At 40.4% G+C, this 19,997-nt stretch overlaps 4 protein-coding genes across 7 annotated transcripts in view; 2 read left to right on the top strand and 2 right to left on the bottom strand.

The window, feature by feature from the left end:
* The window catches only part of LOC102302598 (inactive dipeptidyl peptidase 10), a 28,285-nt gene extending 22,877 nt beyond the window's left edge, over positions 1-5,408 (bottom strand). The window contains exons 1-2 of the mRNA XM_005918918.3: positions 5,316-5,408; positions 3,785-4,052 (exon numbers count right to left, since the gene is read on the bottom strand). Coding sequence (XP_005918980.1) covers positions 3,785-4,033 — 249 coding nt within the window. The 5' untranslated portion in view covers positions 4,034-4,052; positions 5,316-5,408. The remainder of the gene's footprint in view (positions 1-3,784; positions 4,053-5,315) is intronic.
* Positions 5,409-5,431: 23 nt separating this feature from the next.
* Positions 5,432-16,772, top strand: racgap1 (Rac GTPase activating protein 1). Of its 2 annotated transcripts, none has more exons than XM_005918919.3 (17): positions 5,432-5,582; positions 5,899-6,006; positions 6,113-6,315; positions 6,434-6,576; positions 6,815-6,884; positions 7,920-7,973; positions 8,067-8,144; positions 8,335-8,452; positions 8,800-8,942; positions 9,497-9,661; positions 9,773-9,868; positions 11,182-11,380; positions 11,730-11,835; positions 14,661-14,793; positions 15,834-15,969; positions 16,082-16,181; positions 16,444-16,772. In XM_005918919.3, exons 2-17 carry the CDS (start codon positions 5,922-5,924, stop codon positions 16,517-16,519), a joined length of 1,905 nt encoding a protein of 634 aa, XP_005918981.1. In that variant the 5' UTR covers positions 5,432-5,582; positions 5,899-5,921; the 3' UTR covers positions 16,520-16,772. The 2 variants fall into 2 exon arrangements, with proteins under 2 accessions (XP_005918981.1, XP_014188051.1); XM_014332565.2 differs by having other exon boundaries at positions 5,456-5,590.
* Positions 15,500-19,997, bottom strand: part of si:ch211-210c8.6 — a 5,404-nt gene continuing 906 nt past the window's right edge. The window contains exons 2-5 of the mRNA XM_005918915.2: positions 19,318-19,423; positions 18,964-19,070; positions 18,569-18,741; positions 15,500-18,482 (exon numbers count right to left, since the gene is read on the bottom strand). Of these exons, the coding sequence (XP_005918977.1) occupies positions 18,204-18,482; positions 18,569-18,741; positions 18,964-19,070; positions 19,318-19,423 (665 nt within the window). The 3' untranslated portion in view covers positions 15,500-18,203. The remainder of the gene's footprint in view (positions 18,483-18,568; positions 18,742-18,963; positions 19,071-19,317; positions 19,424-19,997) is intronic.
* Positions 19,425-19,997, top strand: part of bin2a (bridging integrator 2a) — a 6,682-nt gene continuing 6,109 nt past the window's right edge. For 2 of the 3 annotated variants that reach the window (XM_005918916.3, XM_014332567.2), the window contains exon 1: positions 19,425-19,640. The gene's annotated coding sequence lies outside the window, so the exon portion shown is untranslated. Of the gene's footprint in view, positions 19,692-19,997 lie in introns of all 3 variants that reach the window. The other variant, XM_014332566.2, reaches the window with a different exon arrangement.

Genomic DNA, 19,997 nt, shown 5'->3' with positions numbered 1-19,997 from the left:
CAAAACAGACATTTTCAACTAAAGTCTTCACTTAACTGATACCACTACACTTTGTTTTCATTTGCACGTCCTTTCTTTCTTTATATGAGCAATATGAGACCTGGAACATCTGCCTAATGAGATGCACAGCTCTTATTATTCTCCTGAGCACAGACATTAAGCTATACTTCCAATTAAGGTCGCGCTGTTGTTAAGGCAGACAGGGAGAATCCCAGATTTCAGTATATAAGGAGTTTTGTCACGCTTGTAAATGAGGTACAGAGCAGACAGACTGAGCAGAATCCCCAGAGTGAACATTGGCGAAGCTGCTAGTGCCTACTGGCTGCTGGTCACAAAGCATGTGGGAACCTAATGCAGCACAAACTGCTGTCACAGTCGAACAGATGACAAGCTGTATGACAGACCAGGTTTATCTCAGTCAGCACCCTGACGGACAAGCAAAAATATCTCCATGTGGGTTTTCTGCTGAGCCAAACCACAACTGAATCACACATAGACAGTCTTTTTATTCAGCCTGCGTGATCCCACACGAGCTGGAGTGGAATCCGGGATGTGGTGTCAGTCAAACACCAGAGGGTGCAAGATTGCAAATCAAAGGCAATACCTCTGTGGATAACTCATCCTGAAGGCATCCCCGTGAGAGGAGTTTTGGCGAACCATGCAGAACTGAATTTGAAGAGAGAGAGAGGTCTTACATTTGCCAGCAGAGCCACAGGCTTTTCATTCAGCCAAATCATAGAATCAATAATGTGTACAAGGTCCAATGGGAAACAATTAACAGTGGGAATACAGCCACTGAGAAAACTTTTAGATAGACACTCTTCCTTAAACACTGTTTCCTGCAATATATGACAGCTCCTAAGAACCTCACAAAAACTAAGCCTGTTTTGTGCCTTCTACCATTTTGACTTAGAATTTACACTAAATAGAAGCAATTGCTTATTTACCTGCACACAAACAAACTGGCCCCCTTTCCTCAATGAAGTGCACACAAAATCAGACAATTTGAACTGTATTGATCGAGTTTGCACACTACAAAAGCAAGTCACGCCAAACACAATTACTCAGTCTGCACAGCCATGCACCACAACTGGGTTGCGCAGAATCCAGGCGGCGCTCAGAATTCATAAATTAGGCTCAGGAGACGTCCTTAACTCCATCTTCTGTGTCTTTGCGGCATCCAACAATAAATCACATGCAGGGGAATGAGGAAACCAATGCAGGCTGTTCAGGGATTCTGCTTGTAGATTTGCATACCTCCGGGCACCCACCCTACACCACCCCATCCCTTAATACTGGCCAGTAATGTTTATTGCACACAAAACATTGGAGAAGGCATCAACGAAATAACTACCAACATATAAAAGGGAGAGATGTATTGGCAGTCACATACAGCCCTCGATATAAACAAAAGCTTCCTGATTTTAAGGATTCACAATAACAGGTTGCAAGGGACATCTGCAGATAACCCACATATGCATTATCTTGTCAATATTTCCCCTTCCCTTCATTAAAAATGAAAGTCATCATTGGAGCAGACTGCTAACTTTAGCATAGTTTGAATAAATGGTAACCAAAGTGCTGTAGTAATGACATCAAGACTGATCCGTATCTAAGGCTGTCTTTCATGAACTTCAGTGCTCTAACTCACTGCACCAGAATTATGATTTTTAGTTTCTTATCCCCCCCCCCAAAAAAAACCCCACAAAAAAAACAGTAGGTGGTAGGACACCATATGGAACAGGGCAGTTCTTTTTGCCCTCGAGGCTATTACCAGACAATGCAGCAAAAGCCTTAGTGAAATGAAAGGCTGCTTTAGCCTCTACTGCTGCAAGGCTGCCCTGTCTTCTTTTCATGCTCCCCATCACACGCACGAAAATTACTGTACAAAAGGTTGCTGTACAAGGGAGCTTTTCCTCAGCGTGTCCAGCCACTCAAAGTGGCCAAGCTCCTGCCTTAGGAAATAAGCAGCATCAGTAGAAACACATGTGGGAGAGCTACGGGTGAGATATAGAGTTACAGTACAAATAAAAAAAACGAACATGCCATTTTTTAGCAAGCTCTAAAGGGATACCAGCAAATGATATACACATAATAGGTTCAGTGTAAGAGCTCCCAGTGTCATGCTGGCACTTAACCAGCGTTAAGGATAAAAAATATTGCTGTCACTGCTAGTTGCATTCCTTAATGGCAGGGATTTACTGAACCACAAACAAAGCGCTGTGTTTTTCTGACACAAATATGCTTTATTTTGTTGATGATTGTCACATTAAGTGGAATCCACAATCCACTTTGTACATTCTCTATCTAATATTTTGACACACCAACACACGACACAAGTCATTTTCACTTTTTTCTTTTCTGGTCCAAAGGCCAAGAGACAGGTGGTGCCTCGTGAGGCTGTAGATTGCAGTTTTGTAATACTAGGCTTTATATAGTGTCAATAGTATTTGAACTTCACTGACTTGAGACAGGTGAGAGTCTATAACCCAGTGAAGCAGCAACAAACCCTCTTATTGAAAATGAACAAATATTATTGTCTAATTAATTGCTTCGCATATTGATTGGAGACTGCACTGAGATGCTGTGTCACTTGCAGCTAATGGAATATTTATAAGCCTCACAGCCGTTTGTGGCCCTCTGAAAGAGACAAAAGTGCAGAAGGATTATAATAAAAGATTCTTTTAGACTATGATTTCATTAATACTTCCTCTCATCAGCCTGTAAGTAAAAGACTTAAATATTAGTGTGTCATTTAATGCCAGACATCTCTGTGATCTGTATCACAAATAGACTACGTACTAATTAGATATAATTAGACTACTCAATCTAGTCTCTTGAACACTTTCACCTTCAGGGTAGCCCTGTTCTAATGACCACTTGATTGAAACCCTTTCCCAAGAAGAGTGACAGTTTGACCTGTTCATTATTTGACTTGCCAAGATTTAAAAATGGACTCTGCTGAAGAGCAGCCAATAAAAATTCCTGAATAATTCAAGATTTATTTTTTAATTTAAGGGTTAAATTCAGAGTTTACAAATGATGCCACCTAACTTACGTGTATTTTCAATTTTACATTAAACCATTTATAATGCAACCACACTTACACACCATCGGTGAATGAAAGGCAGAAATGAATCTTGCAGATCACATCCTGTGCAATAACATTTCATGTAAATGCATATCAGTGAGCTCACAAGTTGTTTAGAGGCAAAACTGTCTACTCATGAAAATACATGAATGTTACATTTGAATAGGGAATCTGTATGGAATCAGAAATACAGATATTATGGAGTATGTGCCATAACTAGCAAGGGTTTAAAGTGTAAAAAGAAGATATTGGCTCATAATCTTTGCTCATTGACAACACATCTATGCAGCAGAGGGCTGATCAATCATACAGCGCAGCCTGCCTCTTTATCACTGTGCAGGTCCACGCTGGAGGGGACAGTCTCTTAGAACAAATTCTCACGTCTGACTGTTGGAGGAATGGGCATTGTTTCTGGTGCAGATATTTTGCTGAAAAAGTCTGCATGGGACAGAAAGACAATGTAGGAGTGACAACGACCGGACGTTAGCCCAGCCTGCACCGCAGTGCACAGAGTCAAGCCTGTCCAGGTGATGGATATTAACGAAGAAAAGTGTGAACGGGCGAAAAGGCAAAAACACCAATTCCTCACTGCACATCACAAAACACCCCCTTCTCTCACACACATACACGTGCTCTGAATCTAAAAAGAAAGAAAAAAAAGTGCGGACAAAACAAAAGAAAATGCACACATACCAGATCCGTGGTCATATTTTGTTGAGTTGTTGCAATCATTGTTATCCGCTGCAAGCTCTGCTCTGCCTCTGTAGCCTCAAAACTCGAGCTGCTGCACTGTTGTCTTGCGGAGCCTTTTCTGTATCCTCTGCTTCTTGCAAGTTTGTCCTCGGTGGGCTGGTGGTCCCCCTCCCCACACTCAACCAACCCACTCCCTCTAAACGTCTCTCTCCGCCTCAGTTTCTCTCTGGTTGGGTGCCTTTCGTTCATTCACTCATCTGTTTTTAGGCTATTAATCATGATAAAACATTGTTGGGCATGTAAATACAACCGTAGGCGACTCCAGCTGTTCAGCTTTTCCAGTCCCCCTTTAAAATGCGTAATTATAAAACAATAAAACATGTTGGAGGTGATATAAACCAGATTAACGTAAAAGCACAGGTAAAGGTTAGTGCCATAATTTAATAGCGTGACTATTGCCTCTATAAGTAAATTAAAGCGCAGTGAACGCCTATTTTAATATAAGGAGAACCACAATAGGCAAGGACCTTTCTATAGACACATTTAGCCCATCTGTCATGACTTGACTAGCTCATACACAATTATGAATATAATATGGCCAGAGAAGAATAGTATTGCTTTAAAAGTATGATTGGAAAAGTTAAAAGTTAAGGATGTGTGTTTTAGGGGGTCGAACAGAACACATTTATTATGGAAAAAGTGAAACTATTTGCACTCCTGTCGAATAGAAACATACCCATATTATAAGGTGAAGATAGTTATTTTTATAGGTTTGTTAAAAAAAAATTCAATAATAAATTATGCATAAAAATTAATAAACACAGTCTAAGCGAAAGCCCTTTGGGACGTTATGCTCTAAAAACATTAAAATATATAATTAATTTCAAGCAAAGCAATAATCAAAAATTGACACGGAAGAGTTTGATATACAGTGTAAAATTCTTAGCTGCCCTGCTGTGATCCTGGTTGTGCAGAAGGGTTCGTCCTGTTAAAAGGGAGTTGTTGTTTTTTTTCTTTAAAGTGCTTGCACAAATTGGGCTGCCTGATTTGGGGGATTTTCTCCAGAAAGCTATAGGGTCTTTACTTTACGGTATAAAGCGCCTTGAGGCGACTCTTGTCGCGAACTGGTGCTATATTAAAAACAAAACTTTAACTGAATTATGACCTCTGTTGGACACAAACAGGTTAAGGATGGTAATTATAGTTTTTGGTGTATCCGTGGCCCTGCAGATTCTGGCCATATTACTTGCTAGCATGAGCAGTGAGTGTCTGTGTTTTGACAGCCGCAGCATAACGGCATTAACAGTCCAAACTCGGAAGTCGTTATTTTTCCACTTACGTGCTCTTGGGAAAAAACACGGGTCTCTACTTTTGAAAGATATGACCGGAAGTATTGCTTTTTATTCTCATTTCTTCTTTGTTCTAAATTTATTCGCTTATTTGATTGCTAAATATTAAATGTATTATCATTAGGGTTAACACTGGATCTATAAGCAGTTCTACCCATTCTGACGCAAATCTACTCGCTTACCTGTGAAGCGACTGGCCGTTACGGGGGTTTTACTTTGAAAATACAAACACGGAAGTTGCATCTATTTTTTGCGTTCACACCCGAGCCGTCTTCATCTCTCATTGGGTAGCGGTGAAATTTGAAATGCAACCCGCTCAGTGTGGCAGTAGCTGCCGAAGGATGTGGACAAAGGTTCGAAAAGCTAACAGCTAAAAAAAAGGAAACGGAAAAAGAGCAGTGTGGTGGCTAAATATCACCGAAAGGCTTTTTTGTACAACGCCTCTCCAGGTATGTAGGTAACTGTTGCTTTCTGAATTTTGCAAATGGAGGAGATACACCACCTAAACTTAGAGCCATCGTAAACGCCATGTTGTTTAGGCAGTGTGCGGTTAATAGAACGTTTAGTCTTTCCTGGCGTCAGAAGAAAAGCAAAATAAGCCAGCGTGTTCAACATAACGGCAAACACATATTTGCGTGAGCATACCAATACAGCAAGTTATCTGTTTTGGATAAAATACTTGCAAAACTGAAAGGCGGCTAGCAAAAAATCTAGATAATCCACGGTATTCTGTGTGGTTGAACTTTAAAATGTATTTCTTCTCAGAGGGCCTTAAATTGTAAGACACCATGGAGACTGCGGTGCTGAACCTCCAGAGCTTATATGAAAGGATGAGGACGCAAGTTGACCTTCTCAGTGAGAACATTGAACCCAGTGAGTATATCATGGCTACAGGTTCTGTTGTCTTTACCTTCTGTTAATTCACACAGGCACTTCAGGCCCCTATAGACTATACTAATGCTCCCATTTCCCCCCCTAGACTTTATTCAGATGGCACAAAACTTTGATGACTGCCGTCGCAAATGGCTAAAGACTGAGCATGAACTGGGGTCATGCAAAGAGATGCTGAGAAAAACGGAGACTGAGAGGGGAGCCTTGGAGGTCAAACTGAAGCATGCCCGCAACCAGGTAGACGTGGAGATACGGCGCAGACAAAAGGCTGAGGCAGACTGTGAGACACTGGTAGGAAGGATGACTGGACCCTCATTGCCAACCCTTCTTTGTTGTTGGTGTCAATTTAGGCTACTGTGTGATTTCAATTGACTCATTTTTGTGTCGTGCTTGAATTTCTATGATACAGGACCGTCAAATTCAGTTGATCCGGGACCTCTTGACCTGTGAGGGATCCAGTAACAGCATCCAGTTGAGTGCAGAACAGCGCTCAGCTCTGGCTTTCCTGAACACAAACTGTCAAGCAACAACCAACCTTAATACCAGCCGGAGGTAAGTAAGTCACGTTTTATGTTGAATTCAAGTTGTTTAATGTAAAGCTCTTATTTCTGATTACTGATTGTTTGATTTTAAGGTACTTTCTCTTACACATGGGTACATCTAAACATTTCAGCCTTTTTACTGAATTACTACTTAGAGTTTTGAATCAGCCATTAAGTTAGGTGGGACACATGTGAGTAAAAGAACAGCATTAGCTGATCTGATGCATATTTTCTGTTGCTCTTGATAGACTGATGACCATAGATGAATCAGGCTCCATCTTGTCAGATATCAGCTATGACAAAACAGATGACTCTCTTGTAAGTATTTCTCTTTTACAAGTTAGAACTTGAATGTATGGGGGAAAAAACCCTTTAATTTTGAAACCTTTTTTTTTTTTTTTACTTTATTTTTATCACTTTGTTTCAAAGGAGCAGACATAACAGAGCAAAATAAAACGGGTCACAAGGGGAAGGTAATACAATAAAGCACACAGTTACTGTGTGCTTTATTGTATTACTGCTTTACTGTGCTATTTTATTGTTTTTTGAACGTTATTTTTATCATTGCGTTTCAAGGAAGCAAACAGATTTCACAAGACAGAGCAGATCAAAACAGGTCACCTGGGGTAATACATGAAGCACACAGTGGCTAGTTAAGTACACGATAGTGATTGTTTTTTGAATTAATCCCAGGGGTCTACCCACGCACCTGTGGAAAATCAACAAAAGAAAATGAATGGAAGTCCAGACTAGTCCATCAAGTCCTTCCAGACCCCAGATGAAGCCAGATGTTCACGCATGAAAAAATCGATTATGATCAGTGCACAATGTTCAAAACTATGGTTACCACAGGAAGAATTGTCTAATATGATATAGTTATTATATAATTATCTGTCCATCTTCTCCTCATCTCATATATAACAGCCATTTTAATCAATACTTCTGAAATGTATCTCTACAAACTCTTTTCATTTCTTTTACAAGGCCAGCCACATTCTCTAATTTAGTGTCTTCAATTTATGATACTATCTCTGAGCAGTAAGATTGGACTGCTGGACATTTCCAAGATAGTGGTCAGCCAGTTTATAATTACATTGTCAGGTCCATGAGAATTCTCTCCACTGGCTACGACTGGAGGTGCTGACATTTATTTCACATATATTTTAGCGATCCTCATTTGTTGGTGTTATATTTGCTTCCTTCTCCCATTTAACTTTGAAATATAAGGTGAAGTGTTTCCTGAGAAATTGCATACACTAATACATTGTAGATACCAGATTGTTGTGGATGTTGTCCCTGTCGGTATCAATGAAAATAATTGAAATCTGTTAATGACATGCTCGATCTTGACAGGATTGGGATTCCTCCACTGTGAGGACAGTGCGACTCAAGAAACGAGAAAAAAGGGTGTGTTACTTCTGCTCTTTCAAATTTGAGAAGTGATGACATTGTTTTATATGTAATGGAAACGAGAGTGTTAAAGTTCTGTTTTGATTTTAGCGCTCCTCGAGAAATCATGTTGATGGTCCTCCAGTTGCCTCCAAAAGGTCTCGATCAACAGGAAAAACTTCAGAGATGGTAGGTTATTTATTTAGCTCTGGGTATTGCTTTCATATATCATACATGATCTCAATCATTCATCGTTTTTGTTAGCTTTGGCAACCAAATGCTGATGGCAGATTGGAGCCAAGTCTTGCAGCTCATTGCTGTGCCCTGATGTAGTTTGGCTGTATTTGGATATTCTGACTGTTCTTATGTGTTGTGACAGGGAAATGAGGCCATTGTGACAAAGACCACAGTGACTGTTCCTGCAAATGGAGGATCTGTTGAGGCGGTTTCTACCATTGAGACTGTTCCATACTGGACCCGCAGCAGGAGAAAGACTGGTAAGATGTGTGTTATGAGGTAGTATACAGCTAAAATATCTGTGGACGCTGCTTTTATATGTGGCTTATCTATGCTGGAGTTATATTCCAGCCTGCTCAAATGATTGTTCTTAGTTTCATCCAGCTAACTTTGTTCTTCAGTAAGTAAAATAATCTACTCGGCTAACAAGATAACAACATGGGGCTCTGTTGGGTTTTAGCAAAAGTAATAACGCATAATTTAATGGAAAAACAAAGTTGGATGTGTTGAAAAAACGTCATTATGCAGTAGGAGTGATTCAGAACTGCACAATGAAGGTTTGTGCTATTTTACAAGCAGGTATTTATTTTCTATCTCTCCTGTTCAGCTGCTATGGAATGGGACTCTGAATCTGTCAAGTCTGAAGATGTCTTCAAGCAGCCTGCCAACCCTGAGCTAGAGATGAAAGCTGCGCCTAGTACTCCACAAAGCAATGGAGGCGTCCGCCTTCATGAGTTCGTCTCCAAAACTGTAAGAATGACATTAATGCGAAAGAACAGCACTGACTGAATGTAACTAGAAACGCACATTTTCCTTTCAGATCAAAGGAGGGTTCTCTTTATCTCCAAATTAAATATGTTTTGCCATTATACAGCAATAGCTGAAAAAGTAAAAGGGATATTTACTTATATATTTTAAGAATTGAATATGTTAAATTATTTATTTTTTTATTGACTTAATTTAGTGTTGCTATAGCAAGGGTGCACAATTAATTTCCTCAAGGGGCCACATGAGAGACTGGGGCTATTGTGGTGACCTCCACTAACATGCTTGTGAAAAGATACAATTAATATTGAACAGAATTGAGTTCAGCTTATTGGTACCCCCCTCAACAATAGTCCCAGTTTCTCTTGCGGCCCCATGGGAAATAAATTACCTAGCCCTGCGCTTCAAAAGAAATGTTGGCATCCATATTGACAATGTTGTTTGCTCATTTGTATCGCTATTAAACAAAGTGTCTCTGCTTCTTTAGCTGCATATATATGGTAGATGACTTCACAGTCTCCTGTGGAATGTCTTTATAGGTCATTAAGCCTGAATCCTGTGTGCCCTGCGGAAAGAGGATCAAGTTTGGCAAGATTTCACTGAAGTGCAGGGACTGCAGGGTGGTCTCGCACCCCGAGTGTCGTGAGCGCTGCCCTCTACCATGCATCCCCAACCTGGGTGGCACACCAGTCAAAATTGGGGAGGTATGTAATACAATTTTTACTCTTCATGTGCAGGTGGATCCACTTAAATTTAATCACAGTTCTGGCTGCTTAACCCATATCCTGTCTTTGTTTTTGTTTTGTTTTTTTCAGGGTGTTCTCGCAGACTACGTCCCAGACACATCACCCATGATCCCTCCCATTGTGGTCCACTGTATCAGTGAGATCGAGCAAAGGGGACTGCATGAAGTGAGTGCTATTTCACTGTCCTAATATTATGCAGAAATGTGAAGAACAGTAAAGCCTCAAGCCCCAGTAGTTATTTTTAATGTCTTCCCCCTTAAGCTGAGACAGAGCTGTAACTAAGATTTTACAATCTGTTACTGGGAGCTTAAGTTTGTAATTGGGCTATGGAAAGGCTCCAGATCTGCTGATTGCTGTTTGACTTTGCTGCCATTTCTTCTTTCTGGGTTGTTTATTTAGCACTTGTCTTACTTGCTTTTTTTGTGCATAACTATCAATTTCATGTGAAAATTGTTGAGTTTTCCTACCCAAGTTTCTTGCCTTTTCTGTTCTTAATAGATATCCTTTATCTTAACAAGATGAGTTGTGGACTCATCAAACTCTCTTATTTGCAGAAATTTTGCTAAAATTAATGTGGAAATGGAGCTAAAGTCTGACTGACTGACAGATCTGCTGATACAAGCTGATTAAGCTGTTTTGTTATTGTTCTAATTTAAATGCATTATTATTATTATTATTATTATTATTATTATTATTATTATTGCTTGTAGCTACTTTGTGTGATTTCATGTGCTATTCTTTGCTATTTATCAGTAAATATTTAGTTGAACCATTTCTATGAAAGGGTGAAAGAGGAAGGCAGAAAATTAAGGGAATCAGAGCTAGCAAATGTCCTGGGGATGTTGTCTTTTGGATATTGGATTTTTTTTTATTCGCATAGTACTAAATCACAGCAATAACAGAGTTAAGACACTTTATATTGAAAGATAAAGACCCTACAATAATAGAGAGAAATCCCCAACAATTGGACATTGCCTTATAAATAAGCACTTGGCAACAGTGGGATGAAAAACTTCCTTTTAACAGGAAGAAACCTCAGGCAGAATCATGGATTGGGAGGGGCATCCATCTGACACGAGCAGTTGGGAGTGATGGGGGAAGACAGGATAACTAAGGGAGAGTTCAATCACCTGATCCAGCCCAAACTATCAGCTCTATCAAAAAAAAATTAAGCCTAATTCAGACTGGAAGCTTTTCCATAGAAGAGGGGCCTGGAAGGCTTTTCCTCCCAGCGCTAGGAACCATAACAGCCTACAGTATAAGAGTGAAGTGCTCTGTTGGGCTTATATGGTAGTATGAGGTGTCTAAGATAAGATGGGGCCTTAATATTCCAGACCTCTTGTTTCTGGATTTTAGTACCTTGCTGCAGAGGTGCCCCTTCATATCAAACAGTACGTTACAGATAACAGCTACAGTAATTTTCCCTAGAAACAATATCAGTATAATTCAGATAAAAAAATGTTTTTCCCCTTGCTCAGGCTGGACTGTACCGTCTTTCTGGTGCTGAGCGCACTGTGAAGGAGCTGAAGGAAAAGTTTCTCCGTAGCAAAACTGTTCCTGTGCTCAGTAAGGTGGATGATATCCATGCCGTCACTGGCCTCCTCAAGGACTTTTTGAGGAACCTTAAGGAGCCTCTTCTCACCTTCCGCCTCAACCGTTCCTTCATGGACGCAGCTGGTAAGCGTGTGTTTACTAGTCTAGGGTTTTGGCACAAAGCAATGTCTACTTGAAATAACTGCAGTGTTGAAAGTTAAGCAATTTATCTAACACATGATTAAATACAGGTTTCATAAGTGCTTTTGCTTTACATTTGTGATTTGTTTTGATGAGCGATGGAAACCTCTGGTGGGAATTTGCCTGGAACAAAAACAAAGGATCGATCTCTAAGTCTGTTAGCATTTTTAGTGTTTGTTTTCTACTGTAGTCAGATGCATTTTCCTTCTAGCCGCTAATAAATCCACAGAAGTCACAACACCCTATTTCTTGGTCTGTACTGAAAAAATGTGTTTTCCTTGTTTTCCCACAGAGATTTCAGATGACGACAACAGCATAGCTCTGATGTACCAAACCATTGGTGACCTGCCACAGCCCAACAGAGACACGCTGGCTTTCGTAATCCTTCACCTTCAGAGGTTTGCACCTACTCTTCTCTCACTGCATAAGTCATATATACATCATGTAAAAGAAAGAAAGTTTATTCTCTCTAAAAAGAACATAGCAGCGCAGTTTTGGTTTGCGAAGTTGCATCTTAACATCATCTGTCTTTATGGCAGATGAGACCAAAGTTTTTGGCCATGATGCACGGCATCACATTTGGTGAAACCCAAACAGCACAAATTATGTCAGCACAAATACATCATGAAGCACTGTGGGTGAAGTCTGATGATTTAGACTCATTTTGGACACCTTGCCAGCATGGAGTGGAGCATAAACTCCTCTTTATACCAAAGTTATTCCAGAGTCAAATGTTATGCATTCTGCCCCACAGCTAAAGCTTGGGCCAAATTGATTAATACAACAACAACAAAAAAAAAAAATCTAAAACTGAATGGCTGAAAAAGAAGAATCAAGGTGTTGCAATGGGCCAGTCAAAGTCCAGATTTGAACCAAAATGAAATGGTGTGGCATGACGTTGAGAGCTGCGGATAAATGAATGCCCCACAAACCTCAATGAACTGAAGCAGCACTGTAAGAAGTGGGCCAGAATTCCTCCACAACATTGTGAGAGCCTGATAAAAGTTATTACTTCTAAGTTATTGCTGCTAAAAGTGGTTCTACAAGATATTGAATTATGGAGTATACTTAGTATTTCACAGGCTTTCAGAGTCCTGTGGTAAATTTCCTTTTCAAGCGACTGTATTTGTGCTTTGGTAGATACATTTTAACTCTAGTCTCTTTGTACCTCACCTTTATAGAATATCGATATGCATTCTCTAATTGTAATATCGGTCGAGCTACGTCTAGGAAAAAAAGTGCAGAATTGCATAAACAACCTGAACTTTTTACTTTAAATTTATTTCTGCTGTTAAACTTAAAATGAACTTTTTTTTTAAAGGATGCTCTTGTTTTTACTTTTTATTATATTTATTCAAAAACCGGTGGATGCTCATTTTTAAAATGTTTCAAATCAGCACATGTACTGTTGTACCTGTGGGCCAAAAGCGCTGTTGAGTGTTTCTCATAAACTAATCAAAGGCTTAAAGGCAGAGATGTGCCTGCCTGCTACCATAAATCCCTGTCCCCAAGAAACCTAGGATCACTGGACTAAATGACTACAGACCCGTGGCTCTGACATCTGTGGTCATGAAGTCATTTGAGCGCCTGGTTCTCTCCCATCTCAAGACCCTCACCGCCCCCCTCCTGGACCCCCTGCAGTTTGCATATAGAGCCAACAGGTCTGTAGACGACGCCATCAACATGGCCCTACACTTCATCCTGCAGCATCTGGACTCCCCAGGAACCTACGCCAGGATCCTGTTTGTGGACTTCAGCTCTGCCTTCAACACCATCCTTCCAGACCATCTCCGAGACAAGCTTTCCCAGATGAATGTGCCTGATCCCATCTGCCGGTGGATCACTGACTTCCTGACGGACAGGAAGCAGCACGTGAGGCTGGGAAAGAATGTCTCGGACTCCCGGACCATCAGCACCGGCTCCCCTCAGGGCTGTGTTCTTTCTCCTCTGCTCTTCTCCCTGTACACCAACTGCTGCACCTCCACCCACCAGTCTGTCAAGCTAATCAAGTTTGCAGATGACACCACCGTTATTGGGCTCATCTCGGACGGGGATGAGTCTGCCTACAGGAGGGAGGTTGAACGTCTGGTGTCCTGGTGCAGCCACAACAACCTGGTGCTGAATGCCCAGAAGACAGTGGAGATTATTGTGGACTTCAGGAAGCACACAGCCCCACTCCCCCCCATCATCCTGACTGACACCCCCATCACCTCTGTGGACTCATTCCGCTTCCTGGGTACCACCATCACCCAGGACCTGAAGTGGGAGCCCACCATCACCTCCGTCATCAAGAAAGCCCAGCAGAGGATGTACTTCCTGAGGCAGCTGAAGAAATTCAACCTGCCAACACGGACGATGATGCAATTCTACACTGCAATCATCGAGTCCATCCTCACCTCCTCCATCACCGTGTGGTACGCTGGAGCCACTATCAGGGACAAACAGAGACTGCAGCGTGTTGTGCGCTCTGCTGAGAAGGTGATTGGCTGCAGACTCCCATCTCTGCAGGACCTGTACACCTCCAGGACACTGCGGCGTGCAGCTCGGATCTCAGCTGACCCTTCTCACCCTGGACACAGTCTGTTTGACCTGCTCCCCTCAGGCAGGAGGCTCCGGTCCATTCGCACCAGAACCTCTCGCCATAAGAACAGTTTCTTCCCCTCTGCTGTTGGACACATGAACAATAACCACATGACTGTCCCCGCCACTAACACATGACCCTACGCTGTGTCACTGCATCATTTCATGTTTGGCACTGATCACCACCTGCACTCATGTATATATCTTTCTACGTAGCACTCATAATTCTTATTCTCATGTATATATCTCATGTATATCCCATGCACATATCTTTCTTTCTACATAGCACTTTAATTCTTATTGTTTGCACTGAAGCACCGCAGCAATTTCCTAATGTTGTAAACCTCAACATCTGGCAATAAACCCCATTCTGATTCTGATTCTGATTCTGATTCTGATTCTGATTCTGATTCTGATTCTGATTCTCCAAGGACTGTATACTATAAATGATTATTTTAAGCAGTGAATGATTCAAAACAACTTTCTGCAGGCACCAAATTAACATTTTGGAGCTGGACAAGGGCATTATAGGCCCTCTTTAAAATATCAGTGTAATCTCTCGGGAGTTATTTTCATATATATATTTCATATGTCGTTGATTATACATCAGCTGGTCAGTACTGAATCTAATCAATTCTTTCAGAGTTGCTGACAGTTTGGACACCAAGATGGACATCAGTAACCTGTCCCGAGTTTTTGGTCCAACAATTGTGGGACACGCAGTTCCCAATCCTGACCCTATGACAATCCTACAGGATACCAAACGACAGCCTAAGGTAAGCTTGGAAGATGAGACGCAGCTCTTGCATACCTGTCCTAGTGTGCACTTGTTGAGCGCCTGCTGCAAAAATAAACTAAAGAAGAGCAGCGGATGCCTCTCTTTAAGGTGTAGTTGCACACACTTTACAACTGCACAGTTTCCTTTGCCTTAAACTGAAGCAATCTGAAATGCTGAGAACAGCTCTTCATCGTTTTCAATTACTCTTGGATTATTTATAACTGATTCTCTGACAAAAGTGACCATAATAAACCAAGTCTGTGGCAAACACAATTGGCTCATTTTAATGTGTTCGCTGCAGGCATCAACAAAACGTGTAATTTGCCCAGGGGTAGCCAGACTTCTTGCAGCTGTTCCCTTCATTACACTTGTGGTTAGAGTCTCCTTCCACATTTGCTGGTTGAATACCTTTAATGTGAAATACCAAGTTGGTGAAATCACAAATTTATCTCAATGACACAAATGACACGCAGTTTTCCTGTGAATCCCTGTGAGCTGTTATTATATAGAGATGTACCCCCACAATGTAAAGATTGTTTAATAGTTAGTGCTGGAAAAGAATGCATAAATAATTTTTAAGATGTCTTAAATCTCACAGATTGTAAATGCATTATACTTTCACTAGAATTTGCAGCAAAAGCTGCCATTTCTTAAACATTTACTTCTAATATTTATAACATATTAAAGTGTTTGTTTGTTTTTTAAAAAAAAATCTTAATTCTGATGCATTTTGCTATTTATCAGGATGACCGTGTCTGGCAACAGATTTAATATACATTATGTGGAATGGCTAAATCTAGGAGACTGAGCACACACAACAGCTGGAGGCCACAAAAAACCTTACAGTGTAATATTGCACAGAAGAAGAGCATAACACCATTATTTTTTTTTTCTATTTTTTCTTTTCTTTTTTTAGTAACTCCCCTCGATCTTGCTTAAGGCAAACCTAACTAGCGTAGCACGGGCGGAAGTGGATTAGGCAATACTCTGAAATAACCCTGATCTTTTTCCATTTTTTACTAATCCCTTTCTGTTCAGGTTGTGGAGCGTCTGTTGGCTCTGCCGGTGGATTTCTGGGCCCAGTTTGTGATGGCAGCAGAACACGAGCAGCCGAACTTGGAGCATTTGATCATTGAAAATGCAAACTGCTACGCCACCCCTGAGAGAGCTGGAGGTTTGTTAAAACTTTTTGTTATTGCCGTATGAGTGTGGGCGCAGTCGTTTCAACAGCCTGACATTTCATGGGAGGCTGAGATTGTAAATGTTAACTGTTTGTGATATTTCAGTGAGCATACTGGGACCTCTGACCACTCCGGAGTACCAGCTCAATAAAACCCCCTCCTCCAGCTCTCTGTCTCAGCGCATGAAGTCCTCCCTGACACCCAGGTAATCACATGAGCACAGTCCTCCCGGCCCTGCTGGCATTATAATCAATGATCTCATGATTAATTGAGAAGATAAAGCTACAAAGTGTTTTCTCTCCTAATTTACATAAATGCTGACTTCTTCTGACTTTCATATAACTTAATCTACTGTGTAATATCTCATTATCATTCATCAGCTCTGTTTTATTGACTATAGCTCCTAATTAATAATTCCATCATGTTTTTTTTAATTTTTTTTTTTTTATGTATGCTGTTTGTTGCAGATTTGGGTCAAAGAGCAAATCAGCAGTGGGATTTTCTCGCCAAGGAAAGTTCTTTTCTTCTCCGCTCCTCAAATAATATCAAAGCAGCTGCATTTAATCCTTTATTCTTACTGCAATAACAGCGACTAGTTTGTTTTATGAATAACATTTGTAGTCTTCCTCTGCATTCTTAAAAATTCTGTTTCTGAATGTTAGTTTTTATTGTTTTTTTTTTTTTTTGTTTTTAACATTTGTAAAATGGGAATTTTTTTTTAAAAGAACTAGTTTTTTCTGTCTGTGCACACTTGTGTCTTTAGGACTGTTGCTCCTAATAAATGTCCAGTGTGGCATTCTCATTTCAGATGACAACACACAAAAATGCACTGTCTATTCACTCTTAGATAAGTGTGCTCATAGATGAAAATATGTACTGTATATGAACAGTTTTATTGTGACCCGCTTCTAAATGTAATTGTTTCCCTTTAATAGTTTTTCAGCTCATGTGTCACTCAGAAGTTGAGAAACTTATTTTTTTTATTATTATTTTTTTGGTTTTTCATTCTAGGTTATAGTTGATTGTGTGGCTGATGTTTGTATTTCATTTGTTTTTATTTTAATTTGAATTGTCCCACAGTATTTTGTTTAGTGAATATAATTTAGAAGTGTGCATACCTTTTCCTTCTTGTTTAATAACAAACTGTAGTAATAAGAACTCAACTTTCAACCAGATCTACTTGGTCATCGTCTACAAGCTTCACTAGGTGTGGATCGTTTTAGTAAATGTCAATGATCTCATTGTCATTGAAAGGCAACAAAGCTTTTACCAGGAGTTTTGGTCACTGGTTTGTGCTGCAGGCTGTAGCCTCTGCTGCACCAGACCCTCTGGTGTTTATTGATCTGTGTAATATTTGTACTGTGGGAGGTTGCTTATAAGCAGTCCTGCACAAAAGGCAATTACAGTGGGCTATTAGCCTGTTGAATTACTGGGGCATTATTTGATAAACTATAATCACGCAGTTTGAACAAAAATACACTATCTGAATTTCATATAAAATACATTTACAAAAATGTCTCCTGTCCTGTGACTGTTTTGTGTAGCTTCTTTACATTTTGAAAATTAATCAGTAAATGAGGGTGCAATCCCATTTAGTCTACTTTAATATCATTATGTGGGATCATCCTGAAGGGAGGGCTAAAGTTGGTTGAGTATGTGATCCATATTCTCGAAAGCCACTGGGGAGGCTTGTGCTCACATCGTTAGGATGATTAGGTGTACTTAGAGCCAATTTATTTATTTTTTTAAATTTTGTATTGTTGCAACCAATAATATTGCTGATGTGAGGACTCCATGTTTGGATTTTAAGTCTTAAGAGAAACATCGGGAAACCTCAAGAAAAATTCTAACTCCTGTAACTGATACCACCTCCTCTGAGGACTGATGGTATTTCCACTTTGATGCCCATTATCATGTTTCACTCTTAATGCCAATAACGCCTGAATAGCTCAAAATTATTACCAGCACTCAAAGTAGAAACATTGAATGTAAAAACAGAGGTGACTTTATACTCAACAAAAATGTATATATTCAGATATTGATCAAAGGCCCAACAAAATATTTAATGTGACTTTTATGTAAATGGTGTATGTGAAAAATTTACATTTAAAAATTGCAGACACCAAAAGTAAATTACAAAAAACCTCACTCATTTTCAGTGATTTGAACGTGCGTAGCTTCTTTGTGAGAGGTAACTCTTGTTCAGTGTTCAAACATAAAAGTGACATCAAAATTTAGGGAGTGGCCACAGAAGGGGGGTATTTTTCACATAGTTCTGGAAGGCGGGGTCAGATCCCCACTTCCTCATGGCCTGCTTTTCTAAGATGGGGATACCGCTGACGTAACGTAGCAGGAACCAGACAAATAGAGGGGAGACCACACTGAGATACTGGGAACCCTGCATCGCTGAGGAGGCTGAGAGCCAGAGACCTGACCACTGCAGGATTTCTCCAAAGTAGTTTGGATGTCTACTGTAAGCCCAGAGTCCACTCTGGATGAACTTCCCCTGGAGGTGAGAAAGTAAATTGGACAGTACAGTTACAACACTCGGTTAGTGAGACATTAATACAGTTTAGGGTTATCCTCACTTACAGCATTATCTGGGTCACGCTTGAAAACCCATTTCTGCTGGTCAGCAATAGCTTCTGTAGCAAAGCCAAGGCCCCAAATGGTCCAGCCAATGTAGTCCCTCGTTCCCAGAGGCACATTTCGCTTCTCACTGTTCAGCATGAGGGTGGGCAGGAGGGTCATAAATACCCACACAGCTGAAAGAATGGAGGAAAAAATGTATGATTTTCAAACAGCATAACCTTAATACTTCCATGAAATAAATGTGACTGTAACCAACAGCTCTTGCCTAGAATAAATACATATAAAGAGCCAGAAACTAGACAGTGATTTATTTGTGCAAAGTCTCCCTTCACTTGGGTGCAGTTGGTCAAGGACTCTGGTAACAAGAAAGAGGTGTTTACATTACTTCCAAGTACCTTGAACAGTCCAATACACAAAGAATGTCCCAGGGCTGTCTCTAACATTGTTAAACCTGCGATCATGACCGTCCTTCAAGATTCGCATGAAGAGGAATGTCCCCAGCCTGCAGAAAAAACATACTTAAAGTCTTTTCACATTAACCAAGCCATTATTCATTAACTTGAGTTACCTGGCTTTAAAGTCTCACATGCATTAGTTCCTCTGACCTCACCAATGACCCTCTAGGACTAAAATTACACAAAACTCTGATAAAAAAAACATATAACCTGCTCATATCTCTGTTTAGTTTTCTAGCGTAGCAGAGCGGTCAAGAGGTGTTTGGCACTTGGCATCAATACTGACTGCCTTACCTGAGTCCCCATGCTGTTACCAACCCTGTCTGCACCTTCTGCCGGGTATGACTGGCCCCTCCCCAGATACGACTCAGGTGTGCAAGTAGTATAAATGTGCCAGAGCCTGGAAAATTGTAGAGAGAGACAGAGTTGTAGAGTGAGGGTGGTTTGAAAGTGGGCACGGCTGGTGGCTGTACTTGTTGCAGACTAAGGTGTGTCCAATAAATCTTTTACTCAGGATACTGCAGACAATTGGTTCCAAAGTTCAAGGGTACAAATACACAAGAGAACAGCGCGGAGTTGGAAAACCAGAAGAAGACGAGTAAAAGAGAAGTGTCAAGGTGATTAATTTGGGATTTCTTTTTTCCTAATTCAGTCACTGGCGTGGACAGGTAAGCAACGTCAGTCTATATCTGACAAATGTTTGAGAACTAACTTTAGGCAGACTATATTCATTTCTATACTTCCTTATTGATTGTGAGCTTACGTTTTTTTTAATAGATATCACAGGCAGATTCAAAGTCACACCAGGCTGCAACTAACATTTATTTTTTAATAATTTGTACACCTTAGTTATTTTCTCAGTTAAAAAGTTTGTAATGTGTGGTATTGATAATAATATGGGCTACATGATGCTGTATTAACCTGCACAAAACCCAATAACATTCAGTTTTCTTTCAAATGAAAAAATTATGAAC

This window comes from Haplochromis burtoni, unplaced genomic scaffold (assembly GCF_018398535.1).
Source record: "Haplochromis burtoni strain Fernald_Lab_line unplaced genomic scaffold, NCSU_Asbu1 Contig_31, whole genome shotgun sequence".
Taxonomy (NCBI): domain Eukaryota; kingdom Metazoa; phylum Chordata; class Actinopteri; order Cichliformes; family Cichlidae; genus Haplochromis; species Haplochromis burtoni.
Note: the sequence above shows the minus strand (reverse complement) of the source record. Positions and strands in the feature narration are given on the sequence as shown.

Excerpts from the sequence above, each read along its gene's own strand:
- racgap1 (XM_005918919.3), top strand. The coding sequence starts at position 5,922 with ATGGAGACTGCGGTGCTGAACCTCCAGAGCTTATATGAAAGGATGAGG. Across the intron at positions 6,007-6,112 it reads CAGTGAGAACATTGAACCCA|ACTTTATTCAGATGGCACAA; the intron begins GTGAGTATATCA and ends TTCCCCCCCTAG. Across the intron at positions 8,453-8,799 it reads CCGCAGCAGGAGAAAGACTG|CTGCTATGGAATGGGACTCT; the intron begins GTAAGATGTGTG and ends TCTCCTGTTCAG.